Here is a 14,817-nt window from a genome sequence, read left to right on the forward strand (position 1 = left end):
AGGTCAGAGGCTCACACCTTATTCAAACACAGACATATGCTTAAGACAGGATTTGTGAAGGAAAAGACAATGGGGAGGCTTTTCCACTTTGACCTTGCAGAGAAAACATTTGGTCAGTTTAGGAATCAAAATGGTTCCAGGTCGGTCTTCCTGTGCTGATCTATGTACGTGTGGTTATGAACATTACCATATATCTAAGACCATAAAATTCCTATCACACAGCTCTCCTCACACACCAATGCTGGGGGAAATCGAAAAAGTGACCTCTCAGTAAGCTTTACTTTTCTGCTCTTTATTTACTCTACTTCCTCCACAACCACTGCATCTTTGAAGGCTGCTACGGTGGCAACATTAATGTGTGGGACTGGACCACCCATGAACTCATCCAGTCGATCGACGTGGGGAAGAATTCCATCCCTCTTGAAATCCGCTTTCTCCACAACCCCGACGCGGCAGAGGGGTTCATCGGCTGCGCCCTCACCAGTGCGATTCATCGTTTCCACAAGACCGCGGTAACAAAAAGGAGTAACGTTTTTAGTAATACTTGAGGAAAAGCTGTGGCTCTCTGGCAGAAGATCCTCCCAGGCACCTCCAATTAGAAAAAGCCATTTCTTTGTAGACTTGGGGGAGAAATTCAAATTCAGTTCACATCAGAAGGCCACCTCACTAAGTTTGCACTTTCTGAAACAGTGCACGGACTGAAACAGAGCCTTCCTTTGAAATTTGCCCTTTTCCAAATTTTGCAGTGCAGTTCTCCAACCAAGTATCACATACAAAAATGCGTATACTGGGGGAAAGTGTACATAAAAATGCATATGTTCAGAAAGGTAATGCACAAAAATGCTTTGTACTGGGGCAAATTGATTTGCAAAATTGTGTATATTACCATATTTTTCGCTCCATAAGGCGCACTTTTTTCCTCTTGAAAACTAAGGGGAAATGTCTGTGCGTCTTAAGGAGCGAATGTGTGGTCCCTGGGGCTGGGGGGGGGGAACCCGGGCTTCTCCCACCAGCCCCGCAAGCTCCGGGAGTGGAGGCAAGGCTGCGCGCAACCTTGCCGCTGTTCCCAGACCTGTTCTGGGGGCTGGGGTCGGGGGAAGCTCGGGCTTCCCCCGCCCCAGCCCCGCGGCTAAAAACCAAGCCAAGGCAGCAAGTGGGATCCATCCCCAACTTGGTGCAAAAGATCCCTGCTTGCAGCAAAGCACAGTGGGACGAATTGCTGACGGTCCGATTCCCTTTGAACATGTAAAAAGCCAACAGTGCACCGGATCTGTGTCGGCAGGAATAGGCGCTAGTCCAACTGGTGATGGAGTCAAACAGGTGTTGTCAGGCGGTGAGCAGGAGGCTCTGCGATCCCAACGGTTGTCTGACGAGGCCCAGATCTGCAAGCCGTTCCCTCCCCACCCCACTATGCGCAGTTATCGCCTTTGCATCTCAGGGAGTGAATTATTGATCTTTGGCATAATGGGACAGCGCAATCATTAACCCGCCTGGCTTACCAGAGGTGGTTCATTGAGCCACCGCTCCCATTGTAACGGCTGTTTGCTCAGGTCTCGTGTCACCTCCGCATATGTCGAGCTGTGTACATATGATTGTGCGGCGGTTCAAGCCATTAAGCTTTCTCTTGTCTACATAAGATAGGCGCCTGTGATACCGCACAAGAGCTGTTTATTCTGCAGTGCGTTGTGGAGTGGCCAAGAGACAGTGGTGACGGAGGAAGTCTCAGCATTCAGAGATTTCGCCTCTGCCCTGCACTCGCTGTCTCCTGCTGCCTCAGCCCTTCCATCTGTAAAATGGGACTAATAATGTTTGGCATGCCTTGTAACAGAGCCAGGCACACTTCAGGTTTGCAGGAACTGCTTTGAGCATTCCTCATCCCCCCCCCTTTTATTTTACCCCTGAGATCCACTGACTGGAACCAGATGCAAAATAGTGGCTGGAGTGGGGTGGGGTGGGGATCATAAGGGGATTATCCTAACAGCTGGCCTGGAAGCACCCATTCTCTAAGAATCAGAACCAGAATTTCTTTTCAGCAGTTGTCACACAAAAGTCCATGCCTGGACCCATCCCCCCAAAAACACTCTCTTCCCCTCCCAGCAACCTGATTTGGAAATAGGGTAGGAGGGTGGGGGGACACGGGTGGCGCTGTGGGTTAAACCACTGAGCCTAGGGCTTGCCGTTCAGAAGGTTGGCGGTTTGAATCCCCGTGACGGGGTGAGCTCCCGCTGCTTGGTCCCTGCTCCTGCCAACCTAGCAGTTCGAAAGCACGTCAAAGTGCAAGTAGATAAATAGGTACCACTCCTGCGGGAAGGTAAATGGCATTTCCGTGCACTGCTCTGGTTCGCTAGAAGCAGCTTAGTCATGCTGGCCACATGACCCGGAAGCTCCCTCGGCCAGTAAAGCGAGATGAGCGCTGCAACCCTAGAGTCGGCCACGACTGGACCCAACGGTCAGGGGTCCCTTATACCTTTACCTAGCAGGGTGGGATCCCATTTTGATGCCCCTTTTGTTAAAACAACTGGGTGTCATTTGTTGCTAGCGGTGAACAATTATTGAACAATTGCTGGCATATTGCAAATCAGTCCAAGGGATCAGCTAGTAGACTTTGATCTTCCTTAAGTCTTTTTGCCGCCTCGCAGAGTGTGTTCACACTCTCACCATACATTGAAAGCAACATTATACTATTTTAACAGTAGCTACTTCCCTCCCCCATCAAGAATCATGGGAACTGTAGTTTGTTCAGGGTGCTGAGAGTTGTTAGGAGACACACTTGCCTTCAGTTCCCCTCAAAGAGCTCCAGGTCTCAGAGTGGCTCAATGGTCAAACCCTCTTCCCAAGGCCTGAGGATCTCCTAACAGGGAGGCCATTTAGGGCTTTAAAGGTCAGCACCAACGCTTTGATTTGTGCTCGGAAACGTACTGGGAGCTGATGTAGATCTTTCAAGACCGGTGTTATATGGTCTTGGCGGCCGCTCCCAGTCACCAGTCTAGCTGCTACATTCTGGATTAATTGCAGTTTCCAGGTCACCTTCAAAGGTAGCCCCACGTAGAGCGTGTTGCAGTAGTCCAAGTGGGAGATAACCAGAGCATGTACCACTTTGGTGAGACAGTCTGCAGGCAGGCAGGGTCTCATCCTGCGTACCAGATGGAGCTGGTAGACAGCCGCCCTGGACACAGAATTGACCTTCGCCTCCATGGACAGCTGTGAGTCCAGAATGACTCCCAGGCTGCGCACCTGGTCCTTCAGGGGCACAGTTACCCCATTCAGGACCAGGGAACCCCCCACACCAACCCGCTCCCTGTCCCCCAAGAACAGTACTTCTGCCTTGTCAGGATTCAACCTCAATTCATTAGCTGCCATCCACCCTCCAATATTAAGAATATATCCATCTGTGCTGAGTGAATGATGGCGTTCCTGTGATTAATCTTCACTGTGGTTGCTCTTTCTGCAGAATGGGACATGGGCGGCTAAGCAAGTGATCCAGGTGCCCAGCAAAAAGGTGAACGGCTGGGTTCTTCCTGACATGCCAGGTGAGTCCAGCGTTGTTTCAGATTTGGGCCACAAGTAATAATAATAATAATAATAATAATAATAATAATAATAATATCTTTATTGTCATTGCCCCCTCTCGGGGACAACGAAATTACTTGGCTGCTCCATCCACCCAGGTAGGGCACTCCACACAAAATCAAAACAACTATAAAAACACTAATTAAAACAATACAGTCTAACACAGCAAGGAAGATTAGATGACTTTCAAAGTCCAGGCTTCCCATTCAGGGCCGAGATCGCTCTGGAGAAGAAGCTGTTCTTAAGACGGCTCGTTCTTGTCTTCATCGTCCTGTATCTCCGTCCCGACAGCAGGAGCTCGAAGAGACAGTGACCAGGATGCGATGGATCTTTTACTATGTCCAGTGCCTTCCTATGGCACCTTGTGGCATAAATCTGCTCTAAGGTGGAGAGTGGGCAGCCAACAATGCTCTCTGCTGCCTTAACAACTCTGCACAACCCCAACCTGTCCTGGGCAGTACAGCTTCCGTACCACACACATAAGCCATAAGTGAGCACGCTCTCAATGGCACAGGGATAGAAGGCAAGCAGCAGTTTCTGCGGAAGATGGTTTTTCCTTAGAATTCTCAAAAAGTACAGTCTCTGCTGCGCCTTCTTCACAAGCCCCCTTGTGTTGACACTCCAGGACAGATCCTCTTGTAATTCAATGCCCAAAAATCTGAAAGTTGTTACCCTCTCCACACAGACCCCATCAATCAAAAGTAGGATTTATCTTGTCATTTTGAGCAGCTTCCCCAACCCACCTACCAGACCTCTAGAAGCAAGAAGTTCAGGGCAGCTTAAGAGACTAAGTTCGTCCCAACGAAAGAACAGTGGCAAGAAAAATGGATGAGTTCTGCAGAACTGGCTAAATTGACATACAAACTGCGGGACAAGGGCAAGTGCGACTTTAAGGAAGAATGGGAACTTTTTACAAATTTTAAATAATTTTACAAATTGTTTAAAAAGACAACAAAATGAACTGGACTCCTTGGCAGGTTTTGAAGAAACATACACAAATTTATTGGTTGATAACATGATAGATAGACAAGCCAAGGATATGTATAATTTTATGACATGCAGAGAGTAATATGTGCAGAGAAATCAGAGAGAGGAGCCGAGGGAAGTCCCTGGTTGGGGGGGAGGGAGGGATGGAAGGGGGGGAATAATATATGTGATTATATGATTTGATAACTTCTTATGTTGAAATTGCTTAATAAAAATATTAAAAAACAACAACAAATTTACCAAAAAGCAAAGAATTTCTTTAAAGAGAACAAAACAAAACAAAAACTACATCTCCCCACCCAAAAAAAGAGAGTAAATTCACTGGAGAGAATAAAATATTAGAGATGTGTGATATCTTTGTAACACCTCGTATATTTCTCTCTCTCTCTCTCTCTCTCTCTCTCTCTCTCTCTCTCTCTCTCTCCCCCCCCCCCCCAATACACACAAACAGGTGACTCACAAGAGTTTAACACTGTGGCTTCTTTTATTACTCTCCAATATTCTCCTTAAGGTCTCATCACGGACATCCTCATCTCCCTGGATGACAAATTTCTGTATTTTAGCGACTGGCTTCACGGAGACATCCGTCAGTATGACATCACCAACACCCAGCAGCCTAAACTGGTGGGACAGGTAAAAGCTGGCTTTAAATGTATGATCAGAGCAAATAATTATTTTTTAAAAATATATACAGTGGTGCCTCGCAAGACGAATGCCTCGCAAGACGGAAAACTCGCTAGACGAAAGAGTTTTCCGTTTTGGAGGTGCTTCGCAAAACGAATTTCCTATGGGCTTGCTTCGCAAGACGACAATGTCTTGTGAGTTCCTGCTGGTTCCCCCCTTTTTTCTAAGCCGCTAAGCCGCTTATCAGCTGATCCGATCAGCAGATAAGCCGCTAATAGCGCTAATCCGCTAATCCGTCAATGGGCTTGCTTCGCAAGACGAAAAAACCACTAGACGAAGAGAATCACAGAACGGATTCTTTTCGTTTTGCGAGGCACCACTGTATATATATCAATATTTACCAATTAGGTATTTACTAATAATAATTTACCAATAAGAGAATGAACAATTTCAAGAAAAAATCATTTGACTTTGTTGCATACACACTTACAAAAGAAAAAGGCTTTCAACCCCCAGCAACACGTGGTAGACTACAGACAGATACTCATTTTTGAAATTGAATCCAAAGTTAATAAACTATTTTGTTTGATTATGCTGGAACCTACTGGCAAGGAGGGTGAGGGGGGAATTCTTTGTTGTTTATTTATAAATTGTATTATCTGCAAAACAAAATAAACACATTTAAATATGTATGTTTGTTAAATATCCAGGCTTCCACTGGTGTATAAAAAAGGAAGTGTAAACTGTAAATAAAGTGATAATTACCGTAATACCTGGCAAAGTCACCAATATATGCATGTGTTTAGCATTGTACTCCATTTATCAGCATCAGTCAGCAAATACATACAGTGGACCCTCTGGATACGAACTTAACATATTTTTTGCTCTATAAGACTCACTTTTTTCCTCCTAAAAAGTAAGTGGAAATGTGTGTGCGTCTTATGGAGCGAATGCAGGCCGCGCAGCTATCCCAGAAGCCAGAACAGCAAGAGGGATCGCTGCTTTCACTGCGCAGCGATCCCTCTTGCTGTTCTGGCTTCTGAGATTCAGAATATTTTTTTTCTTGTTTTCCTCCTCCAAAAACTAGGTGCATCTTGTGGTCTGGTGTGTCTTATAGAATGAAAAATACTGTAATTTGTCCCGGGGGTCCGTACTTACCCCCAAAAGTCCGTATCTGGAGGCGCCATTTCTGCGTGTGTGATAGAGCGCTTCTGTGCATGCGCTTCTGCACACACTCTTCTGTACGCTTCTGCACATGCGCACACGGCAAACCCTAGAAGTATACACTTCCGGATTTGCTGCGTTCGTAACTCAATTTTACATTACCCGAAGGTAACATAACCTAAGGTACCACTGTATATCAATCAAAAAATGTATTAAAAGGAAGGAGCTTGCCACAAAGCGCATAGTTAAAACTATAGAGTTTGCTCCCACAAAATGTAGTGATGGCTTTTAAGGAAGATTAGGCAAATTTGTAGGTAAGGCTGTCAGTGGCTATCAGCCATGCTGACTATGTTCTACTTTCCCTGTGGGAGGCAATGTGCTTCTCTGAATGCCCGTTGCCGGCGGCTGCATTTTGCCCTAACCAAAAGGATGAACTGTCTCCAAGGGGCAGCCCAAGGTAGACCCCTTTGCAGTAGTCTATATCTTACCTATCATCAGATGCAGAGGTCACATACCTAGGAAGGAAAACTAGCTAGCAACTAACCAGCCAGATTTTTTTAATTTACACCATCTTGCCAGATGGCCAGTATGGTAGGGAGATTGCTGGCTGCGCTGTTTGCCCCTGTTTGCTGACGGCTCTGCAAGCATGATTCCGTCCTGTCCTGAGTCTGGTATATTTCCTTGCAGGTTTTCGTTGGAGGCAGCATCGTCAAAGGCGGGCCAGTCACTGTGGTTGAGGACCAAGAGATGGACTGCCAACCAGATCCATTTATCATCAAGGTGCAAGGGAACCACCAAATTCCCCCCTATTCATTAATTGTTTATCACATTTTATATCATGCCTTTAAACCAAGGCACTCAAGAAACACTCCTTCCTTCCTTCCTTCCTTCCTTCCTTCCTTCCTTCCTTCCTTCCTTCCTCCCCTTCTGTTTTTGCCCTTGTCACTGTTGCTGTTTAGTCATTAAGTCGTGTCCGCCTCTTCGTGACCCCCTGGAGCAGAGCACGCCAGGCCCTCCTGTCTTCCACTGCCTCCAGCAGTTTGGTCAAACTCATGTCTGTAGCTTCGAGAACACTGTCCCACCATCTCGTCCTCTGTCATCCCCTTCTCCTTGTGCCCTCCATCTTTCCCAACATCAGGGTCTTTTCCAGGGAGTCATCTCTTCTCATGAAGTGGCCAAAGTACTGGAGTCTCAGCTTCAGGATCCGTCCTTCCAGTGAGCACTCAGGGCTGATTTCCTTCAGAATGGAGAGGTTGGATCTTCTTGCAGTCCATGGGACTTTCAAGAGTCTCCTCCAGCACCATAATTCAAAAGCATCAATTCTTCAGCGATCAGCCTTCTTGATGGTCCAGCTCTCACTTCCATACATCACGACTGGGAAAACCAGAGCTTGAACTATACGGACCTTTGTTGGCAAGGTGATGTCTCTGCTTTTTAAGTAGAGTCACTACCAGCATGAAATTAGCATCCCTCAAGCAGCAGATTCTCCACCCTGTTCTTACCATTCCTCCCCTAAGCTTGCCTTGCCTCTGATAAAAAAAACACCCAAATGCTTTATCCCAGGGGTTCGGAGGTGTCCTGTAGCCCATCATTGTCCCTAACCCTTCCCCCCCCCCAATTTTTTTAAAATTGATTTTCCACATTTATCACAAAATGACATAACAAAGGAACACAAAACACACAACCAAGAAAAACACAAAAAATACAAAAAACACATTACAATACAATAAAATTAAACACAAAAAGAAGTTATTTCTTCTAATACCTAATTCTCATAACATTGATAACTAACTTCCTCGAATCCTCTCTAACTGAATTTCATTATATCACATTTATAACCATTCTCCAAATTCATATTTCTAATAATATTAAGATTTCAATCCTTAATGTTTACTACCACATATCCTTATTCTACCCCTAGGCCTATTCGTTACTTCCAAGGATTTTCTATTTCTTTTCTATTACAGTATTTAGCTAAATATTCCTTAATTTTCTTCCAATCTTCTTGTGCCTCCTCTTCTTTCTGGTCGGCCGTCTCGAAAAAGTCCATCATCTTCATCTGCCATTCTTCTTGTCCCTAACCCTTGACCATGCTGGTTTGTTAAACAGTGGAACTCACTGCCACAGGAAGCAGCGATGACCACCAACTTGGATGGCTTTAAAAAAGGATAGGAGATACTCATGAAGGCCGTGGGTGGCTACTAGTCATGAACTGCAGGCATGGCTACCAGAACTGCAGGCATGAATACAAATTGTTGGGAACCACAGGAGGGGAGAGTGTTGCTCTTCTGTTCAAAACCTGCACCTTGGTTTCCCGGAAGGTGACCTGCTTGGCCACTGTGAAAACAGGCTGCTGGAGTAGACGGGCCAGAAGGTTCTTGTTGTTGTTTAGTCGTTTAGTCGTGTCCGACTCTTCGTGACCCCCTGGACCAGAGCATGCCAGGCCCTCCTGTCTTCCACTGCCTCCCGCAGTTTGGTCAAACTCATGCTGGTAGCTTCAAGAACACTGTCCCACCATCTCGTCCTCTGTCTCCCCTTCTCCTTGTGCCCTCCATCTTTCCCAACATCAGGGTCTTTTCCAGGGAGTCTTCCCTTCTCCTGAGGTGGCCAAAGTCTTGGAGCCTCAGCTTCAGGATCTGTCCTTCCAGTGAGCCCTCAGGGCTGATTTCCTTCAGAATGGAGAGGTTGGATCTTCTTGCAGTCCATGGGACTCTCCAGAGTCTCCTCCAGCACCAGAATCCAAAAGCATCCATTCTTCGGCCATCAGCCTTCTTGATGGTCCAGCTCTCACTTCCATTCTTCTTACCTTCTTAAAATCTGGAAGGGCACAGGTGTCCTGCATCCCTGCTTCACTCTGTCCTCTTGCTCCAAATTGTCCTTCCACATACGCCAAGCAGCACAGGATCCTCTGGAGTGTGCTAACATATCTGGTTTTTTTTTCTTTTTCAGGGAAAAAGGGTTCAAGGCGGACCGCAAATGATCCAGCTAAGCTTGGACGGCAAGCGACTGTATGTCAGTACTTCCCTCTACAGCGGCTGGGACAAGCAGTTTTACCCAGACATGGTCAAGTAAGACACCTTTCGCCTGGATATTAATTATTTTTTAAAGTCAGGGCTGTAGCCCGGTGGCAGGACACCTGCTTCGCATACAGAAGGCCCCGGGTTCAAACTCCACGTCGGGTTGATAAAGACCCCTCTCTAAAACCCTGGAGAGCCTCTGCCCCTCTGCTCAAAGCATCTTCTTCACACAGCGCCCAGTTAAACTATGGAATTGGCTCCTTTAAGGCCATGCATGCCTTTAAGATGTGGCTTAGGGCCCTCGTATTTATGGGACCACCTCTCCTGGCCTGCCCCGCAGAGGACCTTAAGGTCCATGAATAACCATAGTTTAGAGGTCCCGGGCCCTAAGGAAGTTAGACTATCCTCTTCCAGGGCCAGGGCCTTCTCAGTGATGGCCCCGACCTGGTGGAATGCTCTGTCCCATGAGACCAGGGACCTGCAGGATTTAACCTCCTTCCGCAGGGCCTGTAAGACAGAACAATTCCGCCTGGCTTTCAGTTTGAACTTAGCCTGATCTTTTATTCCCCTTCCTTCCCTCCCCCTCCCCTTATTATGAAGATTACCCGCTCTGGGACCCCACAGCTAATTCTCCCCTGGTCTCCTCACTGGCCCAAATAGGACTAACTTAGCCAGCTAGCCTTGGTGATCATCTAATGTTTATTGGATGGATTTCCCCTCTAAATTTATTTTTGATTTTATTGTTATTCACGTTTTATACTGTATTTTATGCTGTTTTTTTTGTAGCATCAGTTAAGTGTTTTAAATTTGTTGTTACCTGCCCTGAGCCCGGTTTTCTGAACCGGGAAGGGTGGGGTATAAAATTATTATTATTATTATTATTATTATTATTATTATTATTATTATTATTATTATAAAAAAGGATTAGGCAAATTCATGGAGGGATAAGGCTTTCAATGGCTACTATGCTCTGACTTCATGGTTGGAGTCCAGTGATGCTTCTGAATCTCAGTTGCTGAAACTGCAGGAGGGGAGACAGGGCTTATGGGCTCGAATCCCGCTTGCGGGTTCCCATTGAAACATCTGGCCGACTGCTGTGAGAACAGGATTCTGGACCACATTGGCCACTGGCCTGATTCTGCTACAGGACGTCTTCCCTTTTGTCCTTGAAATGATGGTGGCCTTATTTCTGCCTTCCCTGGGCACCACAGTTCAAGAAGGACACTGACAAACTGGAACGTGTCCAGAGGAGGGCAACCAAAATGGTCCAAGGCCTGGAAACGATGCCTTATGAGGAACGGCTAAGGGAGCTGGGCATGTTTAGCCTGGAGAAGAGGAGGTTAAGGGGTGATATGATAGCCATGTTCAAATATATAAAAGGATGTCACATAGAGGAGGGAGAAAGGTTGTTTTCTGCTGCTCCAGAGAAGCGGACACGGAGCAATGGATCCAAACTACAAGAAAGAAGATTCCACCTAAACATTAGGAAGAACTTCCTGACAGTAAGAGCTGTTTGACAGTGGAATTTGCTGCCCAGGAGTGTGGTGGAGTCTCCTGCTTTGGAGGTCTTTAAGCAGAGGCTTGACAACCATATGTCAGGAGTGCTCTGATGGTGTTTCCTGCTTGGCAGGGGGTTGGACTCAATGGCCCTTGGGGTCTCTTCCAACTCTAGGATTCTATGATTCTATGTTTTCTCCACTCCCATTTCCCCTCCTCTTCACTTCAGGGAAGGCTCTGTCATGTTACAAATCGATGTTGACACCAAGAAAGGCGGCTTGAAAGTGAATAAGAATTTCCTTGTGGATTTCGGGAAAGAGCCGGAGGGCCCAGCGCTCGCCCACGAGATCCGCTACCCAGGAGGAGACTGCACCTCCGACATCTGGATCTGAGGAAGGGCTCCCAGCAGGGCAGAGCGCAGTTGGACCCTTAATGTTGACCCTTTGTCCTTTCTATGTTGCACATATGAAAATTGATCTCGGTGGGGCCTCTAACCAGATTTCTATGTTCTTGCAGACAGGGAGCAAGTTTATAGTCTGTGGAAGTGAACAGTACAGTGGACGCGCTCGGGTTGTGAACATGATCCGTGCAGGCTGCACATTCGCAACCTGCAGTGTTTGGAACCGACAGTGGTGCATCTGCGCATGCACGGGTTGCGATTCGACGCCTCTGCACATGCGCAAAGCACGATTTAGCACTTCTGCACATGTGCGACTGCCAAAACCCGGAAGTAACCTGTTCTGGTACTTCCAGGTTTCGGCGGGTCCGTAACCCAAAAAAACACAACCTGAAGCATCTGTAACCCAAGGTACGACTGTAAAGCTTTTCCTGGACTGTACCACTTCAGGCAGTAAGCAGGGATGTGGCACATTAGGACGCTCCCACACCATTAAAAAAACCTCTATGCACATAGAAAACTAGTACATTAGCAGTAAGGCTTATGATCAGCTTTCTCTATACATAGGGAGTCTGGGGGGAGTGGGAAGGGAAGTATTCCAACATGTAACTCCCCCTTCCTGAAGTCTGAAGTGGAACCATCCATAGCTCATTATGAGAATCTCTGGAACGGTCGTATTACCTGATGCTTTTAATGATACCAAACTGTCCTGCGTGTTAACTGTCCTGCCTGCCTCTCTCTATTGCAAACTGTAGTCTTGCTCACATGATTTATTCTGCACGTGATAGATCATCACACTAGGCCTTGGAGCCATTCGATGAAGCTGAATGTGGGAAGATTCTGGGTGGACAAATGAAAGTTCTCCACCACAAAGCGCTTGGAGAGTTTCCTTTCACAACCAATCAGTGTATAAATCTTACGAAATAAATAAACGAATAGCTGAACTGTGGCATGTGGTCCCCGTTGGATGTATCGATGGTGTTTTTTTTTTAAAAAAAATTTTATTAAGGTTTTTAACAATACATCACCAAACATATAAAATACCATCACCAACATAACACCGACAAAGAAAGAAAAAAACAAAAAACAAAGAAGTTAACACAGAATAGAAAAAAAAAAACACAACAAAGTCAAGTGTCCAGAAACCATATTTCCATAACTTTTCGGACTTCCTCACATCTCCCTTTCATGCGTTCCCAGTTATAAAATTATAAACAGCAATTTATCATCGTAATTCAGCTCTTATTTTGTAATTTTCAAATATTATATCTCCAGCTTTAGATATTTTTATCAAATACTTGAGTGATTAACTTAGACATAATATTAATCCAGATTTCATCTTTGTTCTTATACATCACTTATTCTCATATTTCTTTCAACTAAGTTACTGGTGCCATGTTTTCTAACCTGCATCTTTTTAACATTCATACAATTTACAATATTTTTGTAGCTAGTCCTTAAACTTTTTCCAGTCCTCTTCCACTGTCTCTTCTCCCAGGTCTCGGATTCTGCCAGTCATTTCTGCCAATTCCATATAGTCCATCAGTTGCGTCTGCCGTATCGATGGTTTTTTTAAAGTGTTAGACAAATTCGTGGAGAAGAAGGCTACCAATACCTAGTGACTTTGATGCTGGAGGCAGAAATGTTTCTGAATACCAGTTTTGGGGAATTTCTGGTGGGGAGAGCCCTGCTCCGCTCAGGTCCTGCTTCCCATTGTGGCATCTGGGTATCCAGAGTGAGAACAGGGATGGTGGACTAGAAGGACCTCTGGCCAAAATAAATAAAAAGTCCTTCTCCCCACATGTGCTCCCCAGGAAGTGGTATTCAGAGACATCCTACCTCCAGTGAACACAGCTATTGTGGCTCTGGATCCGGGCATTAGCTTTGCCCTCGTAAACTAACGTATTTTTCGCTCCATAAGATGCACTTTTTTCTTCCTAAAAAGTAAGGGGAAATATCTGTGCGTCTTATGGAGCGAATGCGTAGTCCCTGGAGCCGAATTGCCCAGGGGCAAAAAGCAGATCATGCTCTTTTTTTTGAAAGAGGGTGTTGAAACAAAGCCGCTGATCGTTTGCCGATCAGGGAGAGAGATAAGGGACGCTAGAGATAAAGGAGGCTGCCTGGGAGCGGGGAGGTAAATACAGCAGACTTGCAAAGGGGGAAACAGGAAGACTAAAGCAATGAGGAGAGAAATTAGAAGAAAACGAGGAGTAAAAAACTGCTCCAGCTAAGGAAAAGACACTAAGGCAAACAAGAGGGAAGGGGGTGTTGAAAGGAAGCAGCTGATCAGTAAGTGATCGGGAGGGAGATAAGGGACACTAGAGATAAAGGAGGCTGCCTGGGAGGGGGGAGGTAAAAGCCCATGGATCCTCCGGATTTTTGCATTGGGTCACCCCGAATTCACCATCAGATCACATAGCATGTCCATGGCTACAGCCTGCACCCAAAAAATCACGCACCCACAGTTTCCTGGGGCTGCAATGGCACAAAAACGTAGTTACAAAGCACGGTTCCACATGGATCCTCAGGATTTTTGCATTGGGTCACCCCAAATTCACCATCCGATCACATGTCTGTGGCCACAGCTTGAACCACAAAAACCATACATCCACTGTTTCGTTCAGAATATTTTTTTTCTTCCTCTAAAAACTAGGTGCGTCTTATGGCCAGGTGCGTCTTATGGAGCGAAAAATATGGTGCTTCCTTCCTACCGCCTACTTGGATTTTAACGTAGGGTTACCAGACGTTCCCGGGGACAGTCCCCAGATTTGCAAATCTGTCCCCGGGAAACGTGGCAGCGGCAGCCTCAGCAGCCCGGAGCCAGCCTGGTAGCGCAGTTGGCTCTGGCTGGCTTCAGGAGGTGCTTGCTGCCACTGCCACTGCCGAGGGGGAACCGGGGGCGTCCGGGGGTACAGATTTCCTGCCCCCTTCCCCCTTTGTTTTGACAGATCGGGGGAGGCTCGGGAGTTGCGGGTGGGCGGCCGTTGCCCAGGAGGGGTGCAAGGTGCGTGGTTTCTCTGCCAGGCAAGGTGCAAAGCCCTTCTTTCGCACCCTGTGAAACATAAATGTGCAGAGTTTTTTTAAAAATTGGGCAACGGCCGGCCACGACTCCTGAGCCTTCCCTGATCAGTCAAAACAAAGGGGGAAGGGGGTAGGAGATCAGGGGAGGCTCGGGAGTCAAGGGCGTGCGGTACGCCATTGCCCAGTTTTTTAAAAACTGCGCATTTATGTTTCACAGGGTGCGAAAGAAGGGCTTTGCACCTTTATACAATATGCATGTGTGCTTGGGCCCAGGGTCTTTTGCCTCACCGCCTCCACTACTGACTCCCTGTTGCTACTCAACTTCTCTCCCCTAAAAAAATTGTCCCCGGATTCATTGAAAAAAATCTGGTAACCATATTTTAACGTTCCGTCTTCTTTAAATGTGTCAGCAGGACCCAAAAGCTAATGGATTTTTTTGCATGTATAAGCTTTGGACCCCAGCACAATTTGTTTCTCATCCTTCATCATTACTGAATGACGAAATTTTTTTTAAATACCCACAGTCTACAGCAGCCTTTC

At 46.4% G+C, this 14,817-nt stretch overlaps 1 protein-coding gene across 1 annotated transcript in view; it reads left to right on the forward strand.

The window, feature by feature from the left end:
* The window catches only part of LOC309520481 (methanethiol oxidase-like), a 33,194-nt gene extending 20,989 nt beyond the window's left edge, over nt 1-12,205 (forward strand). The window contains exons 7-12 of the mRNA XM_082202333.1: nt 334-512; nt 3,452-3,530; nt 5,069-5,190; nt 7,033-7,125; nt 9,295-9,413; nt 11,089-12,205. Of these exons, the coding sequence (XP_082058459.1) occupies nt 334-512; nt 3,452-3,530; nt 5,069-5,190; nt 7,033-7,125; nt 9,295-9,413; nt 11,089-11,251 (755 nt within the window). The 3' untranslated portion in view covers nt 11,252-12,205. The remainder of the gene's footprint in view (nt 1-333; nt 513-3,451; nt 3,531-5,068; nt 5,191-7,032; nt 7,126-9,294; nt 9,414-11,088) is intronic.
* The last annotated feature ends 2,612 nt before the right edge of the window (nt 12,206-14,817 follow it).

The sequence above is a fragment of the Podarcis vaucheri genome (genome assembly GCF_965113315.1).
Source record: "Podarcis vaucheri genome assembly, chromosome: 16".
NCBI lineage: Eukaryota > Metazoa > Chordata > Lepidosauria > Squamata > Lacertidae > Podarcis > Podarcis vaucheri.